At 45.7% G+C, this 15,220-nt stretch overlaps 1 protein-coding gene across 1 annotated transcript; it reads left to right on the forward strand.

Moving 5' to 3' along the window:
- The first annotated feature begins 771 nt into the window (after window positions 1–771).
- DNAJC18 (DnaJ heat shock protein family (Hsp40) member C18) lies at window positions 772–14,482 on the forward strand. The gene is made up of 7 exons (XM_030504183.2): window positions 772–937; window positions 1,049–1,194; window positions 2,357–2,542; window positions 4,722–4,834; window positions 7,089–7,198; window positions 9,227–9,399; window positions 13,431–14,482. Exons 1-7 carry the CDS (start codon window positions 900–902, stop codon window positions 13,553–13,555), a joined length of 891 nt encoding a protein of 296 aa, XP_030360043.1. The 5' UTR covers window positions 772–899; the 3' UTR covers window positions 13,556–14,482.
- Window positions 14,483–15,220: the final 738 nt, after the last annotated feature.

Here is a 15,220-nt window from a genome sequence, read left to right on the forward strand (position 1 = left end):
AAGTTTTTAGGCCAGGAAGACACGACAAAGGCAGCGGGTGAGTACCTGTAATACCAGACACGTTGGTAAGCATCCAGCTTTAACTAACATCCCCTCCTGCAGACAAGGGGACAAATCTCACCAGACCTCTCAAGACTGCCCTGTAGGACCTCACCGCTGCTTCAGTTTTCCTTTCTTTGACCTGCTTCTTCCCACAAATAACCCGAACCTGCTCCATTTTAAAACCAACCCACATCCAAAACAAAGTCCCAGTTCAAAAGAAAGACTGAATACAAAAAAATACACAACAGAGGTGACGTGACCCCCAACTTCCAGCTGCTGCTCATGTAAGAGGTGTCCCCTGCACTGCTGTGCTCCCACAAAGCACACTGGTGGAGGACATGAGCTCCCTCACACCGCAACTCTACTTCTAAGGAGCATTAGCCCAACTCATTAGCTTCATTAGCCCGGATTTAATAGCCACATGGATGATGGAACAATCAGCAGCCCATCGATGGAAAGAGCCACAGGACAAGCGCACCAAAAGCTTGGCCAGGAAGCACTGGGGCGCTCCTTTGGGCTCCTTCCAGCCTTAACACAACAGCTTATGACCATCTACCACAGCCCTGCCAGCGCAGCAAGGCGGCTTTAGCACTGATGTAGCGACACCGTTCCCCGCAGCCTCTGCCCCAGCGCCGAGCCCGCCGCGGGACACGCTGCACAGGGTGTCCCAGCGCGCCCCCAGCGCCATGCCCGCGGCACCCCGCTGCTGCAGTCCCCATGGCGCCTCCCCTACCCACAGGCCCCCGCGCCGCCACCGCCTCCGCGCACAACATGGCGGCGCGGGCGGGCCGGGCCGCCGGGCTGTGAGGGAGGGTCGGAGGGGCGGGCGGGCTGCCCCCGGGCCCGCCGCGGCCACCATGACCTACACGGCGGAGCAGCTGGACGGCGTGCGGCGGTGAGGGGGCCGGGGCGGCGGGAGGGGAGCGGCGGGGGCCGGTCATGGCGGGCGGTGGTGGTGGTGGCTGTGGGGAGAGGCCGGTGAGGGTAACCCTGTGTGCTCTTCCAGAATAAAGCGGTGTCGGAACTACTATGAGATCCTGGGGGTGGAGAGGGATGCCAGCGAGGAGGACCTGAAGAGAGCGTACCGCAAACTAGCCCTCAAATTCCACCCTGACAAGAACCGTGCCCCCGGAGCGACGGAGGCGTTCAAAGGTGAGGGTGGGCTGGCCCCGGTCCTGGAGCCGTGGAGCAAGAGGAGAAGGAGGGCAGGCTCCCCACACCTACACTTCTGCACCTTATGTAAAGGCATCGTGCAGGCCCACAGAGCTTGGTGATGGTATGGGCAGATCAGCACATCTCCACAAAATCCTGCTGCTGCTCGGCAAGGTTTGCCTTTTAAGCCTCAAAATAGAGATTTCTGTTGGAAGCAAAGGGGAGTGTATCCCAAATTTCATTCTTAGATACTGCTAAAGACTCAGAACAATGCTTGGAAATGCTGCTGGCCATGCAGGAGAGCGTGGTGTTGTGTAATCAATAACTGCTCTGTGTCATAAATAAACTCTTTATGTATACACACATATATATGCGAGCATGTGAATTGGGAATCCAGTGTTCTGTGTCTGGACTTTTCAGTAACATTGCAGTCTAAACCTGTGTCAACAATGTTACAGCATCTAAACTGACATCATTTGCCCTCTTGGTGCTGTGTTGCAGCTGTCTGCAACAGCACTGCAAGGCAGCATGAGGAAAGTAAGAGATCCATTCATAGGCTATTAGAAGAAGGAGTTTCTGAAGGGCTTTTCTTTATGGTTCTGTGTTAGGGTTGTATTTCGCTATGAACTTGTTTACAGCCATGTTCTGGGAAGGGCAAGGAAGATGATGAACCAAATACTTGGGGTGGTTTGACGTGAAGTGTGGAATAGATCTGCTGTACAGCTTCACCAGGCACAAAAACTTGGAATGGGGTTCTGCATTTTAATTAGCCTCTGGAGTTATTAACTTTGTATTAACTGTATATGGAGGCGTGCTTCTGTATCAGTGCTTAGTTTGATCTGATAGCATGTTACCTCCTCACTCAGGCTCTTGGCTGAAGTGGATTCTCTCACCTCAGTTTTACAAATACTTCAGCTTTCTCCATATACTTTAACACTTTTGTGTTTCTCCTGGTATCGGTGATAGCAGAGAATAAATTCCACCGCAGGTAATGCCGGTGTTGTAACACTTGTTTTACTCTCTTAAAAGTAACTCAATCTTTGGTCAAGCACAAATTTTCTGTGCCTGTGTGGGCCTTATTGATACTCTGCTTATAAAAGTCTGAGATCTGGAAATAGTGCATCATACACCTGTGTAACACTTCTTTTAATTCCCTCTCCAGCAATAGGAAATGCTTTTGCAGTTCTGAGCAACCCTGAAAAACGATTACGATACGATGAATTCGGAAGTGACCAGGAGCATGTCAGCACTGGCCAGCCCAGGCACTACAATTACTACACAGAATTTGAAGCAGATATTACACCAGAAGAAATATTCAATGTGTTTTTTGGTGGGCACTTTCCGACAGGTCAGTATCTGCAGTGTTTTTGAAATGCAATGAACTGCCCCGAGGCCATAAAGGAAGTTCAGCTGCTATTGGTGCTGCTCAGGGAGTTGATTTTACATCTGAAAAGAGCAAAAACCTTTTGGGATTTACTAATTTCTTTCTTCCTAGGTGTTTATGCCTGGAAAAGCTCCTTTAACGTAGAGTTTAAACTTAAGATTTTAGCAGCTCTGTTCCCCAAAAAGTGTTGTCAAAGCCCAGTGTTGCTGTGCAGGAATTCTAGCACAGAGAGCTGCCAACACAGTAATGGCTGTTGCTGCTGGGGCAAGTTCCAAACCTCCCAGCCTCTCGAAAATTTCTGGCAGTACATTAGGGGTAAGAGCATTTTAGTCTGGCAAGGGGTTAGGCTGTGTGATTCTTCACTAGGCAGCATTTTAATACCAGCTGCAGCTGAAGACCCTTCTTTTTGTTGTTGCTTTTATTCCCTCTGTTGTCAGAAGCCAGCAATGGTATGAGGTAAAATAAGGTGTGACTGGGAAGGGATCATACATGTCTTTGCTGATGGTGCTGTACTTGAGACACCTTTCTGTGTTCCAGTATGCATGGCAGCAGCTCCTGGTGTGGTGGTCTCAGCACCCCTGCAACTAGGAAAACACAGGAGTTCATCTGGCTTGCAGCAGCTTGCATACTGTAAAGAAATGAAAACCTCCTAGCTGAGAAAGTGATGCCTGCCAGGAAAGGCTGGCTGTTACTGGATATGCAGGATCCAGTAACTGAAGAGTAGATCCATACCTGCAGTAACTCCATGCATGTCTCAGTCCAGCCTCAGCTTTTGTGTTTGTAGTACAAATACAAAGATACTGGCAGATCAGTGGAATACAGGTTTGAATTAAAAGTGAATCTGAAAGGTGTGGTGAGCTCAGGAGCTTCCTGGCAGCAAAATGCTTTAGCACTCTTGTAAATTTTTTCACCTTTTAGACTTATTACAATGGATAGAGGCTGCAAGTTGAACTTCTCATAAAAAATAAATGCACATGAAAGGAAAGAAACTGCTGGCAGGAGTTCTTTGAGAAACTTGGAATTTGGGAAAATGTTTTTCCTAGGCTCCCTGCAGGAGCCATTCTTCTCCTCCCACACTTGCTTCTGTTTTTTCACAGCTTGATAAAATACTGTCTGAGCAGGGTTGTATGACAAGAAACAAACTTTCTTGTCAAGAAAGACACATTCCTTCTTGTAGCCCCCTGTGTTCGTGTCTCTGTTGGAGCACTGCCTGCGAACGTGCCAGGCCCCTTAGACAAATCTTTGAACAAGCAAGGAAACAGATGCTTTGACACAATAGCAAAGGTCACTTCCGACAGGTTTCTTGCAGAATTCTTTGGGAAACGAAAAGAAAGGACAGTATAAGAGTATAAAATAACGTGACATCTTTCCCAAGGCTTAAAAATAGATTTGCATTTCTGTTGTTGTGATAAGGCCATAAATTTCCATTCTCTAAATACAAAAACATTCTGAAATGCAAAAGGGGAGAGCACAGCCATTATTAAGACATTCATATGGTGATAAAGTCAAGTTCAAGCCTCAAATCGAAACAGCAGATGCAATTCTTCCCTCACTTTAGAATTCTTACAAATAAATCAACTGCATTCAGTGTGCAAGAAAGGAAATCCTGAATTGTTCTCCTTTGTTACTCAAAAGGCTATTTTTTAAATCTCTTTCCTTAATATAAAATCATTAACTGAAACTATGAATAGCTTGAAGGAAGAATAAGTAGAAAAGAGTGTAGAAGACCATAGCGAGTAATTACGGGAAGCCATAATTCATGCCCTGAGCCTGGTAAAGCAAATTACTGTTCCTGCTTACAGCCTGGGGATGCAACACAAGCTACAGCCTTGCAAGTGAATGTGACCAACCCAATATTAAAATATGAGATAGAGTAACAAAAAACGTGGCATGTTTCTGCAGTTCGATTTAAATTAACATGGACTGGGGGCAAACTTTGCAATTTCTCTGGTACAATTTTTGGAACAACATATTCTTTTGACATTTAGATCTAAGGTGTGTTTGTGCTTTTTAATCTAAGGTCTCACAACTGTAATTGAGGCTGCGTAGTATAAACCTGGATAATCAACTAGATGCTGAGAAATAAGGGTGAGTACCAGCAACTGGCTGAACATCATGGCTCTCTCTTGGTTTCTGTTAACAGGAAATATCCACATGTTCTCAAATGTAGCCAGAGACACGCACTATTATCCACGGAGGCACCGAAATGAAAGAGCGTGGACACAGGAACAAGAGGAGGAGGAAACTAGGCCACAGGTAGCCAGGAGGAGGGATCTCTTGGGCTTAAATACTTCACCAGGGTAGAGGGGTCAACTTGCACATGTGAAACCAGGACAGATCTTCCCATGCCTAAACACTCAGTGTTTGTCCTCCAGCACTGCAGCCAAAATGGATGTTTTCAACAGTAACTAGGTGGTCTTTTATTAATCACTACTTAAAAAATACATTGAATTGATAGGATTACAGACCCAGGGGTTTCTGTCACTGGGTCTTTTGCTGGTGCTTGCTTTTTGCAGGCTCTAATGGTTTGGTAATCCAGCAACAATTAGTCCAAATGTGGACAGCTAATGCACACAGAAGTACTGGATGTCCTCACTGCATATTTAATCCTTTAGTAAATTAGCTCACAACTTCTGTGCAGGTGCTGCATAGGCTTCTTCCAGCCCAGGGCAGGATGGGTCTGGGATACACAGAATGGTTTGTGTTGGAAGGGACCTTACAGTTCATCCAGTTCCAACCCCTGCCACGGGCAGGGACACCTTCCACTAGAGCAGGTTGCTCCAAGCCCCTGTGTCCAACCTGGCCTTGAACACTGCCAGGGATGGGGCAGCCACAGCTTCTCTCGGCACCCTGTGCCAGCGCCTCAGCACCTTCACAGGGAAGAGCTTCTGCCTCAGAGCTCATCTCAGTCTCCCCTCTGGCAGGTTAAAGCCATTCCCCTTGTCCTGTCCCTACAGGCCCTTGTCCAAAGCCCCTCTCCAGGTTTCCTGGAGCCCCTTTAGGCCCTGGAGCTGCTGTAAGGTCTCCCCTTCAGGAGCCTTCTCTTCTCCAGGCTGCCCCAGCCCAGCTCTCTCAGCCTGGCTCCAGAGCAGAGCTGCTCCAGCCCTCGCAGCAGCTCCGGGGCCTCCTCTGGCCTCGCTCCAGCAGCTCCACGTCCCTCTGGTGCTGTTGCCCCAGAGCTGGATCAGGACTGCAGGGGGGGTCTCCCCAGAGCGCAGCAGAGGGGCAGAATCCCCCCCCCCGACCTGCTGCTCACGCTCTGGGGGTGCAGCCCAGCACACGGGGGGGTTCTGGGCTCAAGCACACACTGAAGCTGGGTCATGGGGAGCTTCTCATTGACCAATGCCCCATGTCCTTCTCCTCAGGCTGCTCCATCCAGTCTCCCCCAGCCTGTAGCTGTGCTGGGGTTTGCCCTGACCCATGTGCAGGACCTTGCACTTGGCCTTGTTGAACTCCATGAGGTTCACATGGTCCCACCTCTGCAGCCTGCCCAGGTCCCTCCGGATCCCATCCCTTCCCTTCAGCGTGTCAACTGCGCCACACAGCTCAGTGTTGGCAAAGTTCCTGAGGGTGCTCAATCCCACTGCCCAGAAAGAACAGTCCCAGTACTGACCCCTGGGGTACACCACTCCTCACTGTTCTCCACTGCCTCCCAATGAGGCAAATAAGGTGTCATTTGTTGCTAGCACACATACACAAATGCCACCTGCCTTGCAGAAATCTGCCTCCAGAGGCAGCCTTTAACCTAATGAGATCATTCCCCAAGGAAGATTAATTTTTCCTTTTGAGTTCCTCTTATTGTCAGGCTCTGAAAAAGCCCTGATAGAGCCCAAGGGCAGCTCTGCTAGGGCAAAGGAATCCACTTACTGCTATGTCAGGTATCTTTGTTGCTTTCTCAGGGCAGAGAGCAAAGCCTAAATTGCTGCATGTTATATTTTGCTCCTGATAAGAAAAGGCATTTTAGAAGCTTGCCTAGAAGTTAAATGAAGAGCAGGAGATCTGCATTTTATCTTTGATATTTTATTACGACTCTGTTCAAAATTCACTCGGACAAAACCCCAAGTGCATCCTGTCCCACGTTACGCCACCTACAGTCTCTTAACCCTTTACCTTTCAGCCATTTTATCCATGAAACTGAAATTGGGGTTTTTAGAATGCATGTAGCAAACTTCAGAAGATGCCCAGTGGGAATTGCAGAGTGTTCCTTTAGTTTGGATTGTCAGCTGGTTACTGCGCTGTGGGCGGCTGTTGCCTTCTGAAGGGAGCTGTAGATGAAGGGTATGTCATGAAAATATAATTGAAACAAAATGGCTTGAAAGAGTTTGCTGAGATTATTAATTAAGGTTATTTTGAAATTAAAATGTCATCCCTCAAAATTCAGAAGTACTTTCTGTTCAGTTTACATGTAATACACTGTTGGTCTGTGCTGGATAGCCTGGTTTCTGTGGACAGATGCAGCCTTTCCCATCTCTATCTTTTTTTAACTACTAATTATTGTTGTTCTTTTCAGAATTCATATTCTGCATTTATCCAGTTGATGCCAGTTTTCATCATCATAATAGTGTCAGTTATAACTCAGCTGATGGCCACGAACCCACCCTACAGCTTGTTCTACAAATCGTAAGTCATTCCAAACCACACTGTTCTGCTTTTTGGTCTTCGAGATAAGGGAAGTTGGACTTGAGAGCAAAATGCATGTTAGTGCTCTGTTCTTTCTGGAAAGCACTATCAATTTGTAAATATGGGAACACCAAGCAGCTCTATGGACAAATTCTCTTAAGCATTATCGCTGTGAAGTTAGTTATGGTGAGCTTTATTGTACTGTGTGCTGAAGAAACAGAGGCACTGAGCCAGAAAGCTTTCTCAACTGGCCTGAAATGGTTTTGCACAGTGATAGAGTAGCAGGAATGTAGGTGTAGCTCGGCTGCAGTGCTGCTCAGCCTCTGCTCTGCCCAGCCCCAGGGGTCTATGGGCCACCACCAAGATTCCTATGGAGAGCAGTAAAAAAAGGAAGCATAAATCTAAATGTGCTCTGGAGCCTGAATTCCACTGCAAGAATTGTCAAGCTCCACAAATCATTAAAGCCTTGTAATGGCCAGGTTTAACATCTGTAACAAAGAAGGACCCCAGGGTTGCAGAGGGCACGCAACTGCTCAGCTCAGGAAGCAGAAGGAACACTGGACCTGCTGGAATCTGAGTTTGGGAGGCAGAGGAAAAGCCACTCACTCCTCTCAGCATCCAGTGTTGGGAGCAGAGAAGGAAGCTCTCTGGTGGGCCGGAGCTCACTTCAGTCACCTTCACCAGCTCTTGCTGACATAGGAGTAGGGACCCAGTGGATTTTGGAGATCCTGCTGCACACAGCAGTAGCAAAGTGCTCCAAACACTCCCCTTGCTCCCTTCTAGGAGTATAACTACTTGGGTTTAGGCCCATATTCTCTCCACTGTCATAGTAACCCAACACCCTGTATCGTTGTTTACCACAAGATGTCAGTGTGTAGATCCAGCGTGAGAACAGGAGGGTGGTTGTTTTCTGGCTGGTTTGGGTTTGGGTTTTTTTCAGCGAGTGTTTTTGCTATCTGCCAGTGCCATGTGAACCCTCCCACACTGTCCCTGAGCAGCTAATCAATCCTGCTTTCCTTCCCAGCCTCCCCTCTGCCTGTTGATTTGAGATAGCCAGGCCTGAGCCTGGCACACACACTGCTTCTCTAAATCGTATCCTTGAAAAACCTAACAGCCTAAAAACTGATAGAAATTGGTTATATATATGCGTGTGTATATATATATACATATATATATATATAAAGAGAGCATACACCTGTGAGACATGACAAGAGGGAAGTCCAGGAAATGGAAGGGGCAAACTGGATTCCATCAAGTAGAGTGTAACCTTTGTGTTTTGGCTGCCCGCCTCTTTCTCTGGGCAGTGATTTGAAAGAATGCCTGGGTGTCTTTGCTTAAATAAGGAAGTTCAGGATACAAGTGCACTTCAATCCAGTGGCTGTGTCAGAGTGGGGAATTCTAGCCACTTTGGGATATTGCATGCCCCACTTCACTTACTAATGATTATAAAACCCTATAAAAACCCAACTAGATTCTCCTCTGCTAACTTTTATTTCTACTAAAGGAGCCAGAAATTGAGAAGATCCAGATCCAGCTGCATTGTGCCCTAAGCAGTTCAAGGGCTATATGCCTTTCTGTAATCTCTACATTTGGTACCAATTCCCATGGATTTCTGGACCTGGCTTAACAGAAATTACCAGCAAACAGAGGAAAGTGTGTGGAGCTTCTGTTCACGGATAAAATTTGCTCTGATGTTTTGGAAGTGTCTTGACTGAGCTGTTGAGATCACAGACAGTACGTGCAAAGAACAGCGTCAGCTCAGAGTCACTTCTTTGTAGAGATCACCAAATGTTCGATGTTTTCCTGTGGTTTGTAGCAGGGGTGACTTCTGTTTGTAGTGCACAGCTTGGTGCACCTGAGACTTGTAATTTCCTTATTGGATGGCTGAGGGAGCTGTAGTGCTGCAGAAAGTAAGTGGAAAGAAGTTGCTGTGAACACTGTCCTCTGGAAATGCTGATTTGGAGAAACATCTCTTGATTTCTTTATATTTAAACTGCTAACCCCCCTGTTTTCTCCATGTTTTCATAGATCCATAGGCCATGTGATTAGCAGAGAAACCGAGAACTTGCAGGTGCCTTACTACGTGGATAAAAACTTTGAGAGGAATTATCAAGGAGCAGAACTTCAAGAGCTAGAGAAAACCGTTGAAAAAGATTACATAGACTACATCCAGACCAGCTGCTGGAAGGAGAAACAGCAAAGTAAGTTCCTTTTGTTACGGAGGTGTGCCTACAACCCCTGAGTAGTTGGGTGATGGCTGTGCTTCACCAAGCACTGCTGGGTTTAGCCTCATTTTCCGATGCTTTTAACATCTTTGCACTGGTATTACTCACATCTGCTCTTGCTATTCTTGAGAGTCTGTCAAAATTCATTTTAGGTGATTCTGAGAGACAAGTGGAAAGTAGCTCTCACCCTTTGAGATATCTTTTTCCACTCAGTTTTTATGCCTGAATAACTCTTAGCGATGATGTTTTAAACGTATAATCTTCCAAATTTATCTTGCTCTGACACTGTTAGGGCTAGAAAAGATATTAAGACATCACCTGTTCCACATTTCCTTTGCTGAAGCAGAATCATTTTTGCTTCCACTGGCTCCACAAGAAGATGATCTAACTTTTTCTTCAACACTTCCCCAGATGAGAGCCCACAGCCTATTCAGGTACTTGTGGTAATCCTGCAGCGGACTGTGGTACTGGTATCAGTTTTCAAAGAGCATGCTTTCATGCTGCTTTTGTGTGCTTATTTGCATTTTCTATCTTTAGATGAGTTTAAGAGCATGTTTTTCTCCATAGTCAAAATTGTCTTTTAGAAACAAGAATGCTGAAAGGGAGAACACAAAACGTGAGCATTTAAAATCGTTATTCTCACGTCAGTCCTAAGTCGATTGATGATCTGTGTTTTATTTAACCTCATACTGTATTACTTGTTAACTACTACTCATCTAGTTCATGGAGCAAATCCCTGCTCCTTTTGGAACTGTACAAAATAACATAAATCAAATACAAGGACTAGCTGAGGTTGGGATGTTGCAACTGATGAACCCACCACACAAACTACCACTGTCCATAAAGGAAGCTGGAAGAAGCTGTTTCTGTGTAAATGTTTAGTAGTAGCAGGTGAGCAGCTTCCACACACTAGTAGGGCTTTCTAAATTGCTCCATGTAAAGCAGTCCTTGGCACACTACTAAGAAGTCTCCTTGCACTTGTTTACAGTTTCTTTGCCCATTGCATCATTATGGAAGCGTACACTTTGTCTAAACAAGCCTTGTTGTGCTAGAGGGAACAGTAAGTGCTTCTGACTCCAAACTGTTCCCACGTTTGTGATGGGAAGAGTTGTTTTGTTTTCATCCAGAGACGAGTTTATTTTACATAAAATTTATCCATCTTGATTTTCAAGAGACACATACAGATGTAGGCTCGGAAGTTAAGGAGAAGAGAACCTAATATAAGACCATAAAAATCCCAAACAATCCCTTAGTTTTTGGTGTGCTTGACTTGTGATTTTGAGCATCTGTGGCTGGCAGTAGCAGCCTCTAGGTATATGTGGCTGTTAATAACTGCAACTGTAGGCTTCGTGTGTAGGCTTGCTGTAGAGAGAGAATTGATTTCTTACAGAAAAATCCTCCTTGTGCAACTGAAAGTCGCCAAATTGTCTCTTTCACATAGACCTTGAGCTAAGGAGTGCTGTCCCCCAAGACGGGCAACGGGGTTTGCAAGTCCAAGAGAGCCTAAGTCAGAGAGGGTGGGGTGACCCAGCACTGAATGCTAAGTCATGGCTGCAAAACAGTGCTCCTCTGGAGCAATTTGCACATCGAGGCTTTATTAGTCACACATCTGCAGATATATTTACAGCATCCACAATTGCAGTAGCCCCAGGACACCACTATAGTTGGAAAAAGAACATAAACCATTTTCAGAGTGATTATCATTTAGGCCAGCGAGCAGGTAACGAGCACAGCTGAGGCTCTGCTAACTTTAGTACAGCCAAGCGTGTAAAAATAAACCGTGAGTAAACTGTGAGTACATGATGGACTGCTGGGGAGGAGTTCTCTGAGATGTTGAGACAGTTCTTAGTCAACTGTTGCTTCATAACTTGGGTCTGTTAATCCTTGTTGAAGTGTTTAACTTCACATGGGCAACTCTTGTCAGTTGAATGTCTATTAATAGGACATTTGTTTTGGGTTTTTTACTGAAGCTGCATTTCTCTCTAGCACCAGCAGAATGAAAATAGATTAGTTATATAGGGAACAGTTTGATTTTTAAAGTCCTTGACTTTAAGACTTGTAAAGCATTACCCTGCTGTCCAACAACCTTAATGAGAACTGCAAAAGTAACTGAAGCACAGGTCTCTTGTTCAGCTTGGTCACTTTAATTCTGCTGTATTAGACAGTGTTCCTCCCTTCACAGAATAGTGTGTACAAGCTGGTAATGCTGTGGGGTTTGGTCTTCTGAAATCCTTGATAGAGTACAAACAGCACATCCCAGGTTTTACAGGAGGTTGTTCAGCTGTGGTAGCACAATTGTAATGTAAGATAGCAAAGAGCTCCAAGCTGTAGAAATTAGAGAGAGGCAACCGAAAACAGAGAGGATAAGACCATGTGGTTGGAATTGGGTGTTTTAGGGCTTCCTGTAAGAAGTTCAAAGGAACAAGTCTCTGTAGAAGATTGAAAAACACAAGAAACAGATGTGCCAGGGTGAATGCTGTCAGAAGTGCAGCCATTTGCAGTGAATAATTTTGCCCGATAAGATCCTTCGCTGCAGAACTCCAGGGACTCTGCACTAGGAGACAATTACCCAAGTCTGGCTGTGCTGAAGGCTTGTCATGTGCCCAGCACTACTTGAGTGGCATTTAAGTTATAAAACCTGAAAATTGATTCCTGATCTCCAATGAAATGGTCGTGCCTGTCAGTTTGTAAAGCTTCTCAATAAATAGGTGGAGGCTTAAATGGCTTTAGATTTCTGTGGGACAGGGGCAGAGAACGTAAGGAGTGAAAGGACCTATTGAAGTTCTTCCCACTCTGAATAGTTTTGTTAAATGAGGGACTTGAAGGTGTATAAAAGCTCTTTGAAAAATGGAACGTCATCAGGTAGCCAGTGCTTAGGGAAATTTTGACCTTTTCAGCAACAAATTACTGCTGTTCTCTTAGGTGCATCTAATGCTGGATCTGAATGATTCTTCAGGGAGAAAGCTATATTAAGATTTCCTTAGCTAATCAGCAAAAGAAATTCTCTGAATTACTGAGGGGGGGAAATAATTGAAAGAAGGGGATTATTGCAGCTGCATGTTACTTTTGAGAAGAAGGGGAAGAAATGTACAAAGTACCTTCAAGATTGTGTTGTTAATGAAAGGGCACAGGGGCCTTTCAGACAAGTCCCTCAGCTACTTCTTCACCTCCCTGTAATGAATACCATGGAGGGGGAAATTAAAACCATTTATACTGCTGTCTGGGCAAACCTCTTGCCAGGCAGTTTGGATTGTGAGAGTGCAACATCAAAAAGCCAATTACCTGTAGCATGAAGATTTGGATGGGTGCTCTGGGCCCTTGCAAATGGATCTGCCACAGGAGTGATGCTTCCCAGCTACAAGGACAGGGGCCTGTGTCCTGTAGGTCCTGCTTTACTTATTAGGCTGCAGGGCAGCGATGGGAAAGGTGGCTCGGAGTCTATCCATCCTTCTGGCTTGTCACTGAAACACCACTGGTTCGGAGTGACCCCCCCCCCGCATCCCTAAGGATCAGTGCGGGATGAGAGAGCTAATTCCAGTGTAAGTCATGGTATTGCCTAAGACAGGTGCTGTGAAGCCCCTTTTATGCCATTAGTTTAACAGTATCCAGGTATCTTAAAGCAGTCACCTATTCTTTAGATAATCAATATGATTTTAAACCTTACCTGACTTCTAAGCTATACTTTCATAGCGTGTGTTTTCTTCATGGACTAATAAGCAGTCTGGGGTTTTGTTTGGTTATTGTCCTGCTAGTGCACTGGTTAGAGAGGGTTGGTGAAGCTGTTTGAGTTTTCAAACAGTTATGAAAATACTCTTTTCTGAATTAAGTAGCTGGGTTAAACCTGATGGTGTCTCTTTAGAGCACGTTAACGTGCCCAGTCTCACTGAAACAGAGTGAATTAAAAAAGACCCCACACATGCCACAAGGATAACAAAGCACTGAGGAACAGTTACTGAAAGCAGGCTCACAGCTTCGTCCTAATATGTATCTTCTTTTTCATCTTTCAGAGTCTGATTTGTCAAATTTGGCCAAGCTGTACAGAGATGAGCGGTTAAAACAGAAAGCAGAATCACTGAAACTTGAGCACTGTGAGAAGCTCTCCAGTCTGATCGGAATGCACAAAGGGGGCTGACCAGGATGCACACGTTCTGTAGTTTTAATTTATTGCTGTTTTAACTTATGGTTTTATTTTCCTTTGTATAAAAAGGGAAGGAGTCTATTGTAAAAAGTGTGGATATTCGAATCCTTCTGCATAGAGTGCAGAGAGGGGCCAACACAAGCTGCAGAGCTGGTGTTTGCTGTAATATATACTGTACACTATATTGGTTCCAAGGACCAGTGGCACTTTGTAAATGAATCCCCTGGGAAAAGCTATTATTAGTTTGGAGCCCGTCCTCGTCGGTAGTTTGTCTGCCATCCAGACAGTGTGTGCTTCCCAGGAGGGCACACGAATGTCTTTGCTTTCTGTGTTTTACATGGGCCTGCAGCTCCCTCAGCACAGGAACGGCGTGCTCTGGGTGGTCAGTGCTCCAGCCTTCTCGCACAGGCACCGAGCGCGTGGCCCTGCTGCTGCAGTGGGCTCTCAGGAGAAGTTAGATGGAAGGTGGCGTGTTCCCTGTTGGGTTTCCTGTTCCAGTGGGATGTGCAGTGCTTCCTTCACAAGAGACTGGTACCTGCTTCAGGTGAGCTCCCAAGCACACTCCCTGCTCTGGGAGGGAGCTTGGGTTTGTCGGACAGGGGGCTGTGCCCATGCTGCTCCGTGGTGAGACAGCACCAAGATCCCAACAGCAACATCAAACAAGAAGATGGATTGCACCAATTCCAGTGTCTGCCGAGCTGCAGAGAAAGGACAACCCTATTTATTTTCTCAGATGTTTCCAGTGGCATATTTTTAAGCTGGCTGTTTAATTCTGGTTTTTACCCGCGAACTCTTCTCCAGCTGTTACAGGGGTCCTGCTTTTTCTGGTACAGTTTTGATGTAGCATATTTTTACTCTGTTGAGCAGTTATGAATGTTTCACTGTAGATATTAGTATTGCAAAGAAAAAAAGATCCATGTAGCAGTGTCCTGTTTCATTTCTTGATCCTCCATTACAAAACCAGGCATTTGAAGGCAGGCTGAGGGTGGGTTGTACCTGTAAGCAGCAGAGGACAGAGTGTTACTGCAGTGGAGCATCACCTGAGCCAGTTTCTCTGGTGGGATGCCATGGGTGCATGCCACCTGTGGAATGAGCTGTTCTCACAAAGGACATCTCCAAGCAGAACAGCAAAGGTGGTGCTCACCTCTCTGATGTGCAAGTACATGTCTGTTAGGACTGAGCAAGTCTCTCTTGTTGCTTCTCTTCCTAAAGCGTCTCCTTACAACAGCATTTCTGTGTTAATATTTGCTCCCTGTTGGAACGCTTGGGGAAGTTGAGCAGTTTGTCAGCCTCTGGGGACAGGGAGAGGCCAGTAAAACAGCGTTTGGAGGGGGCTGTTGTGAACCATGTTTGGTGTGAGAGTCTTTAAAGGCAAAAGTGTTTGATTATTCTAGATTAGGAACGTGGCTGGCAGTAGGACGGGCAGCCTTGATTCTGCTATTTCCCAGTGGGGAGCATGTAACATGAGTGTGTACAAAAAGACAAATTAATGTTGCTTTTTGTATAGGAAATAGTTTGTAGAATATATTTGAAATATTGAAGTGGTTGGGCTTTGTTCCAAGTTCGATATCGTCCCTGTTTGGCTCCCACAACTATAAAGTGACACAGGTGGGGAGAGCAATTCATGCATAGTGCTTTGCACGTAAAATCAATGACATC

Source organism: Strigops habroptila, chromosome 12 (assembly GCF_004027225.2).
Source record: "Strigops habroptila isolate Jane chromosome 12, bStrHab1.2.pri, whole genome shotgun sequence".
Taxonomy (NCBI): Eukaryota; Metazoa; Chordata; class Aves; order Psittaciformes; family Psittacidae; genus Strigops; species Strigops habroptila.

What these genes read in the sequence shown, in the direction of transcription:
- DNAJC18 (XM_030504183.2), top strand. Translation starts at nt 900, where the DNA reads ATGACCTACACGGCGGAGCAGCTGGACGGCGTGCGGCG. An exon ending in CAGCTGGACGGCGTGCGGCG is followed by an intron (nt 938 to 1,048) that starts GTGAGGGGGCCG and finishes GTGCTCTTCCAG; the next exon opens with AATAAAGCGGTGTCGGAACT. An exon ending in TACAGCTTGTTCTACAAATC is followed by an intron (nt 7,199 to 9,226) that starts GTAAGTCATTCC and finishes ATGTTTTCATAG; the next exon opens with ATCCATAGGCCATGTGATTA.